Genomic DNA, 16,188 nt, shown 5'->3' with positions numbered 1-16,188 from the left:
TTGTCATCCATCATCATCTGCCCTCTGAACGCAAGAGGCAGCAGACAACGAAAATAGTGAAATTGCTATCAAAACTGTAAATTTTAATTGTAAAACTAATCGGATTGTTACGGTTCCGACGAAAAAAGCCATCGAGAAACGTGTGTGTCCCGTGTGTAGCTACAATCCGCCAAAATTGAGTCCCACGGGGAATCGTCCAGGATGTCGGGTGACCAAAAAACCCTCATCAAGGGCAACCCATCCCAGTACGTGAAGCTGAATGTAGGCGGATCTCTGCACTACACGACCATCGGGACCCTCTGCAAGCAGGACACCATGCTCCGGGCCATGTTCAGCGGCCGGATGGAAGTGCTGACCGATTCCGAAGGTAAGCGATTTCTGGGAATAGCCGAATGCGGATATGCACTTCTTTTGTTTTGCCTTTCACCTTGGATTTCGATAGAGAGAGAGTTGAATCGACATGAAAAAGAAGGCAGAAGATGATCTGTATACTGTTGGTTGAATTGGAAGTGTGTGACTCAATAATGAAGGTTGCAAAATTTCGAAACGCTGATAATTTCGGTATGTCTTGGGAAAGAATTTTAAGTGCACTATACACATCCTATGTACTTCGAGATTCCTGTGGCAAATTCTAATTCTAAAAATTATTGTTGTATCACAAAGAATTAGCTACAAATAATAGTAAACAGTATCAGTATTTTTTAATCCTAAGGCTGTGAACCGTTTCACCTCTTGGTTTAACTTTTAGTCATAGTTATTTCCCTCCGGATGAAAATAACCCTAGCAGCTGCTCTAGAATGGTTAAGCTTGACAGTTCAAAAGTTATTTTCTGCTCCCGGTAAATTGAGAATAACTTTCCATCTGTCAGTTGATAGCCAGACATCGCACGCGTCGGACGTCATTCTTTACCTCTCGCTTTGTTTCGCAGTTCAAGCGTGTGCTAGAATAAGGGCGTAAGTCACATGGTCGATTTCTCTTCATCGATCCTCTCTTCTGTGAATAAAGGTGACAAGATGCGGGTTTGTCAGCATTTTTTCACCTTAGGACGCAAGAGTGCATCGCTGCCTAACGTCCTGAAATGCAAAAATGCTAACAAACCCACATCTTGTCACCTTTATTCAAAGAAGAGAGGATCGATGAAGAGAAATCGATCATGCGACTTACGCCCTTAATCTAGCACACGCTTGAGTTTTTGGAAAATGTCCGGTGCGCGAAAAAACACCCTAGTGGTTGATTTTAGTGCTACCTGTTCGCCCCGAAGTGGCTAGAGTGCATCAATTTTTAGAGAGTGAATTAAAACTCCAATATGCGGATATTAGGAGCATTCAGTTGCATCACTCACGCAACTGTGTGCTCATCGAAATGAAGTCGCATGAAATCGTTGCGCGCTACCAAGCAGAACACAATTGGAAGCGATCAATGATTTGTGGAAACACAAAATTTCGGATTCCCGTGTACGTGGATTGTGAGGCAGTGACGGTTCGTGTCCACGATCTTCCCCCGGCGATGAGTCACGCCACCGTCGCCGACCATATGTTAAAATATGGAGAGGTAATCTCCATTCGGAATGAGAAATGGAAGCATTATTTCCCGGGACTATCCAATGGAGTGCGAGTTCTCAGGATGAATCTGCTTAGACACGTACCTTCATTCATTACCATTGAGAATGAAATTACAATGGTGTCTTATTTCAACCAACCTAAATCCTGCCGCCTATGCGCGCAACCGCTCCATCCTGGCAAGAAATGTCCAGATTCAAGCATCGCTCCTGCTGGCAAAACACTTCCAGAATCAACAACATCGACATCTTCCGTCGGGCTGTTCACTAAGGAGGACTTCCCGCCGATAAACATCGATCATCAATCTCCTTCTCCAGTTAACGTAGAGGAGCCAGAAGAAACAAATCAAAATAACGACGACGTGTGGACTGACGATGACAAAGCATCCAGCTCATCCACAGAACACAATGGGACGAAAAACAAACGACGGCGATCGAGGCGGGTCAACAAAGAGAGTGGAACAAAAAAGACTTGTTCTGATCAGTGTTCCCCAAACACTGATCATGCGCAAATCAATACATCTTCTGATGGAAAAAATGCTATTTTTGAAAATAAATGTAACAATGGTTTTGAACATTCTACGCATAGTAGAAAGCAGAAATCGGCTCTGTAAAGCTGGATACGCCGTGTGAACCTTTGAATAAACGATCTAAATAAAAAAAAACTTTCCATCTGATAACTTTTTTCTGAAATACTCTTCGACTGTAAAAAATTAAATGGGTCGACCGCGAAGTTTAATTTAACCATTTGAGGGAAAATAACTATCAAGGTGTCAAATTTTAACTAAAAGTTAAACGAATCGGTGAAACGGTTCACAGCCTAAGTAACTTTTTTTAGATATTTTTATTCTTTCATTTAATAAAAAGTTTATAGCAGGTTTGCCCACGGTGTCATATCCCAGAAATAATATTGCGAGTCATATCCCAGAAATAATATTGCGTGGCGGGCCAAAACAGCTCCAACATTTCCTTTAAACGAATAAGGAAACCCAAATTTCATTTAGGAAAATTAAGGAGATAATTGTTTATAAAACATTCTACAAAAGATTCATTAAGAATTCTACTCAGCATTCTCTATTGATCTCGCGAAGGAGTTGTGTTCAAGATTATGTCATAATTTATTTCGTTAGAGTTCCTGCTCTAAATTTTATATTAGAAACATGTCAAAAATGTTATAAGAATCCAACTCAATCCCACCAATGTTACCCACCATCATTTGAAAATCCTGCCAAGAGTGATGTGAGAACCCTAGTAATAATCCAAGCCAGATTTCTGCAATTATTATTTCTATTTGGGCTTGCCCTTCGCGTAGGCGAATCGTCGAGGCTCGTGTCAGGCAGATGAACGGTAATGTCCGTTACGATAACGGTCGTTTCCGGAATTTCTCTGGTAGAGTATCGAACAATGCTCATCTTTCAGTTAACGATCGCTTGCTCAAGAATCATACCCATCAGGAAAATTATTATCATGCTCATTAACAAACTAATTTTAATCCTTCGGGTAGCCGTTCGAATCTTTTAATTTCGAATGTATCCACCCAAGGAAAATCCTTTGCCGATATCGTAGCAGGTAATTTGAACTCCTCCCCTGTTCATACTATGAGTACCCATAGTAATTGTTTCGAATCAAATGAAAAAATCCCTATCGTCACAGGTAACTTCTGCTCCGCCTCTTCGTCTACCGAAAATTCTAACGGGAAATCAACAGAAAATGTATACACTTCAAGTGATATGTCTGCCTCTGATTTTAATTTTCTAACTGAACAATTGAATCTAATGATTGATGCAATGTTCAAAGCCACCACTATGACTGAAGCAGTCCAAGTCGGTGTAAAATTTACAAATCAAATTGTTATTGGATTACGTTTTTCTAATGGATCCAATAAATAATAATTTAAATATTTCAAATTGGAATGCTCGTTCTTTGAATGGTGAAGACGACACAGCTCGTCCTTCTTACAGCTAATAAGGTAAATATAGCAGTTATCACTGAAACCTATTTAAAACCTGGTTCCAAACTCAGAAGAGATCCTAACTTTTTTGTTTATCAAAATGATCGCATGTGGGGGAGTTGCAATCATCATTCATAGCCGTATAAAACATCAACTGTTATCGTCATTTGAAACTAAAGTTTTTGAAACTTTAGGTGTTTCTGTTGAAACACAGCTTGGTAAATATACTTTCATAGCTGCCTATTTGCCTTTTCAATGCTCTGGGCAACAAGTTAAATTGCTGCAAACTGACTTGCGAAAATTGACTCGCAATAAGTCATTTTTTGTCATTGGTGACTTTAATACCAAACAGCGGTCACAAAGTAATTCCAACGGCAGAATTTTAATTTATGAGTGCTCTTCAGGATATTTCTCAATTTAATACCCTGATAGCCCTACATGTCTTTCTTCTTCTAGAAACCCATGTACGATTGATTTGGTCTAAACCGACTCTAGTCATCTTTGTAGCCAATAGATTAATAATGCTGATTTTGATTCTGATCATGTCCCTGTTGCACACTTAGAATAAATCGCAGTATACTGTGAAATAAATCACCGAATATGAACTGTAAACTACAAAAATACAGATTTTCTTGTGAAATCTAGTTTTTTACCGACAAAATCTGTGAAATCTATTTTACCGCTGAAATCCTTGAAAACAAACAAATGTACCGTAATTCTGTAAAATACCAAGGAACAGTTCGGTGAAAGCATTATTTTCACCGAACTTCTGTGAAATCATCCATCATTTATTCCACTTTTTGCACACCACTTATCAGCAGTGTAAGCTGGTGTAGTGGTAACAAGACTGCTTCCTGATCAAAATGTCGAGAGTTCGATTCACGATAGGACCATTTTCGTGTTTTTCTTTATGGTTTTGTTCAACGATTTCACAGACTGTTCGGTGAATTTTCACCGAATGTTCAGCTATTGAGATTTCGGTGAAATTTCACAGGAATCCGTGAAAAAATCTAAGTGTGTACATTTCAAATATCCCATGAAGTGATTCTCAATCCTATCAGATCCGCTTTCAATTATTTTCGAGCCGACTGGAAAATATATGGAACACGTATTGACTCTAATATTGATGTTAACATTTGTTTACAAACAAAACTTGATATTGACAATGCTCTTGAAAGTTTAACAAATTCCATTGTTGAAGCCAGGAGCATTGCAATTCCAAAATGTGAAGTAAAATTTGAATCCGTGATTATAGACGATGATCTTAAACTCATGATCCGTCTTGAAAACGTGAGGAGAAGGCAATTTCAACGCACTCGCGATCCTGCTATGAAAATTATATGGCAGGATTTGCAGAAAGAAATCAAGAAACGTTTTGCTCAATTAAGAAACAAAAATTTTGAAAACAAGATTTTTCAATTGGACCCTGGCTCTAAGCCCTTTTGGAAATTATCTAAAATTTTGAAAAAAACCTCAGAAGCCAATACCGGCATTGAAATAGGAAAACAAATTATTACTAACTAATTGCGAAAAAGCTCAAAAACTTGCTATGCAGTTTGAAAGTGCGCACAATTTTAATTTAGGACTTACTAATCCAATTGCAAATCAAGTTACTCAGGACTTCGAAAATATTCTCAATCAAGAAAACGTTTTCGAAAATGCCTGTGAGACTGATTTGGAAGAAGTGAGAACTAATATAAAAAAAATCAAAAATATGAAAGCTCCTGGCGATGATGGAATTTTCTATATCCTCATCAAGAAACTTCCAGATTCTTAGTTAATATATTTAACAAATGTTTTCAATTAGCAAATTTTTTCTGAGAAATGGAAAAATGCTAAAGTTGTTCCAATTTTAAAACCAGACAAAAATCCTGCAGAAGCTTCTAGCTATCGTCCAATCAGTTTGCTTTCCTCCATCAGTAAACTTTTTGAAAAGGTTATTTTGAACAGAATGATGGCCCACATCAACGAAAATTCAATTTTTGCCAATGAACAGTTCGGATTCCGCCATGGACATTCGATCACTCATCAACTTTTTCGTGTAACAAATTTGATCCGTTCCAACAAATCTGAAAGCTATTCTACTGGTCTTGCTCTTCTAGACATAAAAAAAAGCATTCGACAGTGTTTGGCATAAAGGTTTGATTGTAAAATTAAAAAACTTTAATTTTCCAACATACATTGTTAGAATAATTCAAGGTTATCTGTCAAATCGTACACTTCAGGTTAATTATCAGAACTCCAGATCTGAAAGACTTCCTGTAAGAGCTGGTGTTCCTCAAGGCAGCATTTTGGGACCAATATTATACAATATTTTCACATCTGACTCACCTGAGTTACCTCAGGGATGTCAAAAATCATTGTTTGCGGATGACACAGGCCTCTCCGCCAGAGGACGAAGTCTGCGTGTCATCTGTAGTCGATTGCAAAAAAGTTTGGATATTTTTTCTTCATACTTGCAAAAATGGAAGATTTCTCCTAATGCTTCCAAAACTCAATTAATAATATTCCCACATAAATCAAAAGCTCTTTATGTGGAACCTTCAAGTAGACATGTTGTCACGGGGTTCTAATAAATTGGTCAGATGAAGATAAGTATCTAGGGCTCATGCTAGATAAGAATTTAACTTTCAAAAATCACATTGAGGGCATTCAAGACAAATGTAACAAATATGTAAAATGTCTCTATCCCCTTATTAATGGAAAATCAAAACTTTTTGTTAAGAACAAGCTTTTTATATTCAATCAAAATTTTAAGGCCAGCCATGTTGTATGCTGTACCAATATGGACTAGCTGTTGTAATACCAGGAAGAAAGCTCTGCAGAGGATTCAAAATATTTTTTAAAATGATTCTGAAGCTTCCTTCCTTGTATAGTACCAATGAGTTACATAGAATATCCAATGTTGAAACATTGGAACAAAATACTTAATTTCAAAATATTTGCATTATTCACTGTAAAAATGCAACTTATCTATTTGATGATATATCTGTATTATAATATCATTAGAAAATTTATAATTAGTGGAGTTCTTTGCGTACCTTTTGAGCGCCAAAATATCATCTAGTCCGGTCTGTCTGAACACTGACCAAATGTCAAATGAAATTATTAATAATTTCAGGCAAAAATCATTACAATCTTCAATTGTCACGATTATTGTGTTATATGTATATTTAGGTTAAATAAATTGAAAGCTTTTTTGCTCTTATAAGCAGGTGAAATCAACTCACCTGTAAAAAATCTGAACTGCAAATGATTTTTTTCCTTTTTTATTGAGGGATTTTCTACCGTAGGCAGGTTTATCCCCAAAACTAATGAAGTGTAAGGACTGTTCATTTTATAAAGTGGACACTAGGGCAATTCAAAATTTAAAAATTTTTGAGAATCCAATCTCCCATATGCTCTTTATCATCCTTACCGTAAAAATAGTGTTCTGTGAAATTTTCAGCTTTCTAGGTGGTGATTTAAAGGTGACCCAAAGACAATGTAGGTTTATATGAAAATTACTATGGAGAAATTTTGAGATATGTTCCAAACACGTTAGTACTGTAATGTAAGCAGCATTTATACACATATAGTTTCTACAACATTTATACAAATATAGTTTCTACAGTAATCCAAGTCAAATTTAAACACGCTTTCTACTTTACTATTTTTCTAGGAGTAAAAGGATGGTGTAACAGTAAATTTAGCCATAAGGAATTAATCCCTTGAGCGATCTAGTGTCAAGTGGTGGAATATTATTGATTTTTTCAAGCTCCTCCTATATTTGAATAGTTTAGTATACAATCACACAATTTGTTCATAAAAATAAGGATTTTGGTTTTGTGAAAAATAGTGCTTAACTTTGATGAACAGTTTCTTTAGGAGGTTTTGGAAAAACTTTCCAGTTCTTCAACCAAAAGTATTCGGTTAGATTTTATATTTTCATAGTATTGTAGAATAATAGTTGAACGATACACAGAAAACCGATTACAATTTTATCAATAAATAAAAAAGATATAGCACAAACAAGGTGTCCATTTTATAAAATTAACAGTCTTTAATATGTTCCCATGTAACCAAATGCATTATATCATTGCCCTAATTTGATTTGAAATTAGCATCTGTACTACAAAGAAGCTTTTTCAAAGCATATTTTTAGGAATGATACATTAAATCTACATTACGAAAGTTTCAAATCGTTGCATGTTTTTTAGTGGCATTAACATTGCATGATGGTATTGTCTTAATTAATATCGCCCTAAGATGTGCATTCATTCGAACCCATTTGATTTTGCTGGCGTAAACGGGAATGCAAAATGGATTGGTTTGATTTGATTTTTCCGAAACATAGCAGATCATCACAGGCTTAAAAGGAGGCGTAATCCTAGAGAAACTTATGAAAATCAATGGGACCGACATCACAATCTGTTTGAACTTGATTCTTTCTCTATATTTCTTAGAACTCACTACCCTTGTTTGAAGAACGTAACTTAAATAGTACGTTTAGAACATCAGATTCCAGCAGCTCTTATGGCATGAAGGAATAGTGCACCAGGAATACACTACATCGATCAGCATCACAGCAGCAACCTAAGTTCGAATCCCGTTCCAAACCTTACTTGAAGAAATAAATACTTGTAGATCGAATAACTACAGTGAGAGCATTTTTTGTTTATTTTGTTTTGGGTAACTTTAAGTGAGCACTCTTTAAAGCACATAGGGTGCAGAACCACTTGGGCACTTCCATGATTCACTTTGGCATGGGGGGTTTTTCTCGGCCGAATTGTCTGAAACTTTGCAATAAGGAGCACTTCACTACGACGCATATTGTGGCCAAATATGAGCTTTGTACCTTTTAAAAAACCCCACTACCGAAGTGAATCAAAAGTGCCAAGAATTGGGTCCGGCTCCCTATACGTCATGCACTAAGTATGTGTGGTGATTTATCATTCACAGTATAGGCCTTTTCATGTGACAGATCCGTCTATGCATTTGTTTACATCGGTGGAGGACCGGTGCTAACACGGGCCTGTCATTTTCATAGAAGAAATGTCAAAGTGCTTCCCGATCAGCTGATTTGAGACGTCATTTGAATAGGCCTATGCCATGGCTCTAAGATCATTATCATTCAAGTTGTCATGTCAGATAAACAAGAAACTCCACAGTATGCATACTCAAAAGTTTGATTAAAGCTTGCGCTTTTATATTGCATTAGCAATGATAGCAATCATGCCTGCATGTATTGCATTAAAACAACTATAGTGGGGCCTTTTTCCACTTTGTTTGTACTTTAATAAGCTCTATAGGATAATGTTACCCTAAGGCTTCAGGTTACTTGGGTTGTTAACAAAATGTGAAAAAAAACTTAAATTTGTTTTACCAAATTAGGATGATAGTGTTTCCTAATAACACAGAACATCTAGATATATGAAATGAATGTAATGCTTGGAAAGATACTAACAACGAAATTTAAAAAATGAGTTTAGTATTCATTGCCTTAGTCTGGTGAAGTGAGAGTTCTGTTTGATCTTTCGACCTTGACGCTTGCTTTTGCCGGAGCGAGCGACGAGGGCAGGATCGAACATGTCGCGCGTCGGTCTAGTAAGTGAAAAAGTGGCGTGATCGGGGAGTTCGGTTGGAGTAAGTTAAAAAGTGCCGCGATCGGTTCGTTCTTTTTGATCTTTCGACGACCTTGACGCTTGCTCCTGGGCAGTGCGTCAAGAAAGTCCGAGCTGTCGTCCGTGTTTTTTTTCGGGTCGCGCGCCTATTTTTTTTTTTTTCTGAGTGCTAGCCGAGCAAACGAGTGAAGCTGAAAGTGGATTGTGGTTGCTCAGTCAAGGATAACGGATCAATTGGTGAGCTCGTTTCATGCTACTATTTCTAATCTATAAAATATGTATGACTGCACATTTAATCGTTACAATGGTGGGATGTAAATATGATGTTTCAACAAACTATGGATGGTTCGTCACTGTGAGTGTCGACACAAACTCTGATTCATGATTTATTTATGTTTAACATTTTTTTTTTTTCAGAACACCCCTTATATACCTGTATTTTTGTAATTAAAAAAAACTTTGAATGGTTCGACACTACAAGTGTAGACTTGCGAAAGGTTCACTTTATTCAACAAACTTTGGATGGTTCGCCACTGTAAGTGTCGGCATAAGAATAAGAGTGTTCTATGATGTCCCAACCAATTGAGTCTTTTGTTTCTTTTCAAATGAGTAAAATATAATAACACATGCTTTCGTACTGACAGCTGTAGGAATGTTACATTTAGGTATTTGTTCAACAAACTTTGAATGGTTCGCAACTCATTAATCATCGCAGTAGACAACGCATCATCGCAGCAGGCTGTGCGCGCGGGTGACTGCGTTTGAAATTTCATGTCACGTTTTGTTTCGCTTCCGCGCTATTTCAAGTTCGGGTGGTGAAAAGTTGATTCGGCTGATGGTGCTATGCCACCCGGCAAATTATGTGAAGACAATTGTGTGATGCTAAAATGTGTTTAGTGATTGATTGAAAAATTCAAATCTAATAAACATGTCGAATAGTGACTTTGTAGAAGTGGAAAGCGAGTTTTTGGTGAAGACAGAAGCCATGGAGTTCTAAAAATAATAACACATAGGTATTAGAGTATGATTCACACAAAAACGGGCTCTGCTGTCCAACACAGGTTCTGTTGTGCTATGAGGGAGAAAAGTGTATATTGAGAAAGTGCATCTGTGTGGGGAGGAAGTGTTGTACCTGGCCAGAGGGGAAAAAACAGCAGAACAATGGTCGATCTAAAACCTTTACTATGGAGAGCACGGAGGAAGATCGCAACGAAGTGAGGCGGTCTGAATTGGTATTAGTAACAGTATTTAGGAGAGGAGATCACCGGTGTATTGTAAAAAAAATGTATTTGAGTAGGGTAAGGATGGGCAAGATGGGTCACCGAAGGAAAGGATCTTTATAACATTCCATATACAAATCGACTTAACTTGTTTCCTTCCAAGGGCCGATTTCTTCATCTTCGCTTGGGCCGTAAATCACGTTTGCCATTTGACTAAACTAAGTTTAGGGCCTAAGCGGGGGTGAAGAAATCGGTCGTAGACTATTTCATACACTAATATGATGTGATAGAAGGCAAATGAAAAGTCATTGAGTTGGATATCCGCTTTTCCATCAGTTTTCAGAATGTATGCTATTAATATAAAAACAACCTTACATAATAATTTCAAAGCCATATGGTGTTTCAACGATATATATTACAGAATAGTCCTTCAGCAGAAAAAAAAGATTTCACAAATGACTTCAGAAAACAGAGCGAACTTACTTCCTCCTTTTCCAATTATGTTTCGATTGCATCGCTGAAGGAATAAGTAAGAATTGTTTAAAATAATTATCCTAATACGTAGCCCATATGTAGATTCAAATCAATGCCTCTTTACATGCTCTAAAAATATTGATGTCGGAAAAACAATATTTAATGCGCGTCAAAACGACAATGACCTATCCTGCCCTATAACTCATTTTGTACCTTATTACCCTACATATCAAGATTCCAAATATATGAAAGGTAAGATACACAATGGAATAACAAACAGGTGAGGTTAAATCTGATGGTAAGTCAATTATTTACAATTGATAATCAATTGTACAAATCGTATCTATCATAATATACCATTAACCATACAGGATACCCAATTGAAGCAATATGGATGGGGAGAGTGGAATTGCCAACTCCTTGTCAGTAACATATTGTTGATAGAGGATGGTCCTTCAACCCCATTCATTGAGACATCCTTTTGTATGATGACATGACCAGTCGATCAGTGGCTAGAATCTGGGTTGTAATTTTGGGATTGCCTTGAGTAAACCTTGAATTTTAACAAAGGTTTGGAACAATCAACTGGATAACATCATACAAAGAGGACAGTCTACTGTCTAACGGCTGTGCCCTGCAACAATGAGTGGTAACCCTTACATACTTACATACAACAAACTTTGAATGGTTCGTCACCTCAAGTGTCGGCATAATTTTCCGCTACACAGAAATTATATGAACAATTATATTTACGTATAAGCATGTATATATCTCACAAATTATTGTTTATCATGGTCTAATCGCTTATCAAAGTGAATCCTTTGACCCAACGATCCTCCCCATTAACAAACATCCCTCCCAGTAACCTTTGTGGAGATGCAGAGGCAAACACGGTCTCCAAATAGCAAAGGTTACACACTAACATTCCTTCCCTCAATCCCACCTGACTGCAAGGACGTGGCCGGCGCCGTTATTGACCTTGTATAAATAGAGGCACTGAATTATGCACACTGAAGAAGATTATGGCCAATCCCAGCTGAACTTCTAGTTGATTCTTTGTGCATTTTCACTGACTTCGGTCAATCACGGAATAGCAACCATTGATATGTGTAGTCAGTCTAAGCTAACAAGGGAAGGTCACGATGGTGTTACACGGGGTTTTCAACCGGACTATTTTTGTTAGATTCTACATGTCGAAATATGAAAAACCCCAAAGCCTTTCGGGTGATGGACCAGTGGTGTAGCCAGGAGGGACTCTGAAAGGGGCAATTTTGTACGTATATTATATTATTAAGCTAATTGGAAATTTGGAAAAATATTTTTTTAATATCTATTGTGATAGTAGAGAACAGAATTGATATGAATGTATGTTTAAAATGTATTTTCCATGCCATAGGCGCAATCAAGATGGGTTCAGTATTGGTATACTATTCTAATAAAACCAAATTTGTTTGAGTGCCCATATTCCATGTTAGTTACGCCAATGGCATGGAAAATACATTTTAAACATACATTAATGTCAATTCCGTTCTCTACCATCACAATAGATACTAAAAAAAATATTTTTGTCAAATTTGCAATTTGCTTAATAATATAATATACGTACAAAATTGCCCCTTTCAGAGCCCCTCCTGGCTACACCACTGGTCCATCACCCGAAAGGCTTTGGGGTTTTTCATATTTCGACATGTAGAATCTAACAAAAAGAGTCCGGTTGAAAACCCCGTGTAACACCATCGTGACCTTCCCTTGTAAGCTAAGCTAAGCATTGCCTTAGTCTGGTGAAGTGAAGGAAAAATGAATTTAGAATGATCAACGTGATTTTCCCGTTTACAAACGTTTGTTTCATATCATATCGTCCCCTTAATGCTACAACTAGATAACTCGAAAATCAAAATTTTGGGATGGGTAACTTTAAAAATATTACCGTTTTACAAGGTGATGGTTAATCGCAGAGAAAATGATTGAGAATTAAACTTCAACATGTATATTTTGAATCACACGCTTATGAGCTGCGGATATTTTGCAGTCCAATTAAGAATAATGTTTTGGCATATTGAAGTCAAAAATTTCAAATTTCGAGTTATCTAGTTGTAGCATCAAGGGGACGATATATTGTCTGTTTCATTCGCAACAAAACGCGCCGCCAACTTTCGAACAGATTGAAAAAATCGTCGCCAGCAAACCAATCAAAGGAGGTGATTTGTCTTTGTGTTGGTAAGACTGGTGTAACGTCAAATTTACGGCGGTTGCTTGGCTGGCGACGATTTTGGCGACGGTTTCACCGGTGACGATAACAAATCATCGCGTCCGATAGGGTGCAAAATTTACAATATTTAGAATCATTATCGATTAAGTTCAAATTAAGGACGATACGTAATTTTTATTTGTATTCAAACTTTTTTCCAAAAAGGGGTCGTACACAAATTATTTCATGCTCCAAGGGGGGTCCGACGTAGCGTGCCAAGCCTTACAAATTTTTCAGAGGACTCATACAAAAAGCATTTTTTTAAATAAAATGAAAAAGGAATTAGTGGACTGCCAGTACAACTTTAGTGGATTCTATAAAAATCTTAGGGTTATTTTCCTTGGAATTCTCATCAAATTCTTATACAGCTTCAGCTCGATGGATACTTTAGGGAGATTCGATTTCGATCAAACTTTCATCTGAATTGATTTTTATTATTGAGTTTCAACAGAATAAGGAAGCATTAAAAGCACTGTTCATTCAATACTTTCTCATTATTTTCAATAAACTTTCACAGGCTGGATCCTCATTGACCGCTGCGGCACTCACTTTGGCACGATCCTCAACTTTCTGCGCGATGGAAGCGTTGCACTCCCGGAAACTACCAGAGCCATCGCCGAATTGTTGGCCGAGTCCAAGTATTACTGTATCGAGGAACTGGGCGATGCGTGCGAGAAGGTTTTGGCTAAGAAGGAACGTGAATCCCGAGAATCGGAACCAATTTGTCGCGTTCCGCTGATAACTTCGCAAAAGGAAGAGCAATATTTAATAACGACGGCCACCAAACCAGTCGTGAAGTTACTCATAAATCGTCACAATAATAAGTACAGTTACACAAACACTTCTGATGATAATCTGTTGAAAAATATCGAACTGTTCGATAAGCTCTCGTTGCGATTTAGTGGACGTGTGTTCTTCATAAAAGATGTCATCGGTTCCAGCGAAATCTGCTGTTGGTCATTCTATGGCAATGGGAAGAAGGTCGCCGAAGTGTGCTGCACTTCCATCGTTTACGCAACGGATAAGAAACACACCAAGGTAGAATTCCCGGAAGCGCGCATTTTTGAAGAAACTCTCAACATCTTACTGTACGAGAACAAAAACGCTCCCGACCAGGAGTTGATGCAGGCCACCTCGCTACGGGGAGCAGTAGGAGGCATTTCGTCCTATACCAGCGATGAGGAGGAGGAACGTACAGGTCTTGCTCGATTGCGCTCCAACAAGCAGAACAATCCCACATGATTCACACATCAGCTGGTACTGAGGAGAAAGTTGTTGCCAAAGAGAAACTGAAGGAAGAAGAAGCTGTTTGCATTTCCGTTTTGCCCTTTATTAGAAAATCAACAGCTGCGAGCAACAGGACAATTTTTAATTTTACATTACGTGGGGGTTTGTTTGTGTGAAAGATACTGCTTTATACTTTCGTTTCGTCAAAGAATTCCAGCTTCAAGATCACATATACCTATTTGTTTCAGTCACAATAAATACACTGTCCAAAATATATGGCTAATGTAAAGCAATACAGTGTTCACCCTTTCGAGTGAAGTCTTGTGAGCTACAATTACGTGTATGATATCTACAGTATTGGACAAAACATTTGCAACTTTTTCGATTTTCCATACAAAATGACCAACTTTGGTAAGCTATATCTCAGTTATTTATATACCGATTTGAATGAAATTTTGGCAGAACATCAGACATAACTTGAATTTTAACATATATTTTTGAGTAATTTTTTCAATCACAAGTTCAAAAGTAGTAACGGTTTGACTAAAATCAATTTTTTGACGATTTTTTTATAAATTACATAACTAAACATATTGAAAGAATAGCTTCATGGTATCTTCAGCAAAGTTGTAGATTTTAACGAGGTGAACAAGTTTGCTGAAAACAGTTTTTGTGTAGGGCTATCAGATTTTGAGATAAACAGTCTTGATTTTTTCGTCGAAAATTACACTTTAGATAAACCGTTATAATTTATAAACCCGTGATTGGAAAAATCACTCAAAAATATATGTTAAAATTCAAGTTATATCTGATGTTCTGTGAAAATTTCATTCAAATCGGACGATAAATGACTGAGATCTAGCTTTTTTTTTTCCGGTGTCGGGGACATATTACCACTGCGACCATTTATTTGATCTTTTGTGGTGTCATCCTCTTTGTTTTTGCCGCGATGAGAGGACTCATCACTATAAGAAGTGACTATCCACCCATCAGTTGGCGTGTATCCCAATCAGGTACTGCATTTCGTATGAAACTTAGTACCTGTTTGGGATGAGAGTTCCAGATTTCCCAAGGCTCTAATAAGCCTTTTTCAAGATATCTACAACGCTTACGGTAAAGTGCAACACACTCGCACATTAAATGTTCAGAGCTCTCACTCTCCAACTTGCAGAAGCGACACTTATCCTCCTGCAACTTTCCAATTATTTTTAAGTGGTATTTACTAGGACAGTGACCTGTGATTAGTCCAGTATAAGTACTTAACTCATGTTTATTCAAGTTTATTAACCTTAGTGTTTTTCTGGCGTCCGGTTCTATGAATCGTTTCGCCTGACGGGAATCGGATGTATTGGTCCAGGTAAGTTTTATCTTTGTCCTTTCTAAATTCTTTAATTCTAGTTTAAAACCACATGGAGCTATTCCAAAATAAGGCTCAGGTCCAATAAATTGAGTGGATGACCCTATTTTAGCTAGCTGATCAGCTTTCTCGTTCCCTTCTATTCCGCAATGACCAGGAACCCAATAAAGATTGACCTTATTGCGACAGGACAACTGCTGCAGTAGCATGGTGCATTCCCAGACCAGTTTAGATGTATAAACGTTCGATTTTAAAGCATTGAGAGCTGCCTTACTGTCCGAACAAATACAGATATTAGCATTTTTATAGCGCCTTTTTAGACAGATGTCGGCACATTCTAAGATGGCAAAAATTTCCGCCTGAAAAACTGTTGGCCAACAACCTAGTGGTAGTGAAACGTTTACTCCCGGGCCAGATATTCCCGCACCAACAAGGTTATCTTGCTTCGAGCCATCTGTAAAAAAGATTGTTGAGCCAGAACGGAAGTTCGGTTGTCCCACTTCCCAGTCCTGACGAGTTATATCAGGAACACAAAAGAGATGATCGAAAA

General features: G+C 37.5%; 1 protein-coding gene across 1 annotated transcript; it reads left to right on the top strand.

Annotated features, from left to right (window-relative positions):
- The first annotated feature begins 12 nt into the window (after positions 1-12).
- LOC23687759 (BTB/POZ domain-containing adapter for CUL3-mediated RhoA degradation protein 3) lies at positions 13-14,615 on the top strand. Its single transcript, XM_021843851.1, has 2 exons — positions 13-367; positions 13,572-14,615. Exons 1-2 carry the CDS (start codon positions 202-204, stop codon positions 14,294-14,296), a joined length of 891 nt encoding a protein of 296 aa, XP_021699543.1. The 5' UTR covers positions 13-201; the 3' UTR covers positions 14,297-14,615.
- The last annotated feature ends 1,573 nt before the right edge of the window (positions 14,616-16,188 follow it).

This window comes from Aedes aegypti, chromosome 2 (assembly GCF_002204515.2).
Source record: "Aedes aegypti strain LVP_AGWG chromosome 2, AaegL5.0 Primary Assembly, whole genome shotgun sequence".
Classification (NCBI taxonomy): Eukaryota; Metazoa; Arthropoda; class Insecta; order Diptera; family Culicidae; genus Aedes; species Aedes aegypti.
The sequence above is the reverse complement of the archived record's forward strand: the minus strand, read 5'-3'. Positions and strand labels throughout refer to the sequence as shown.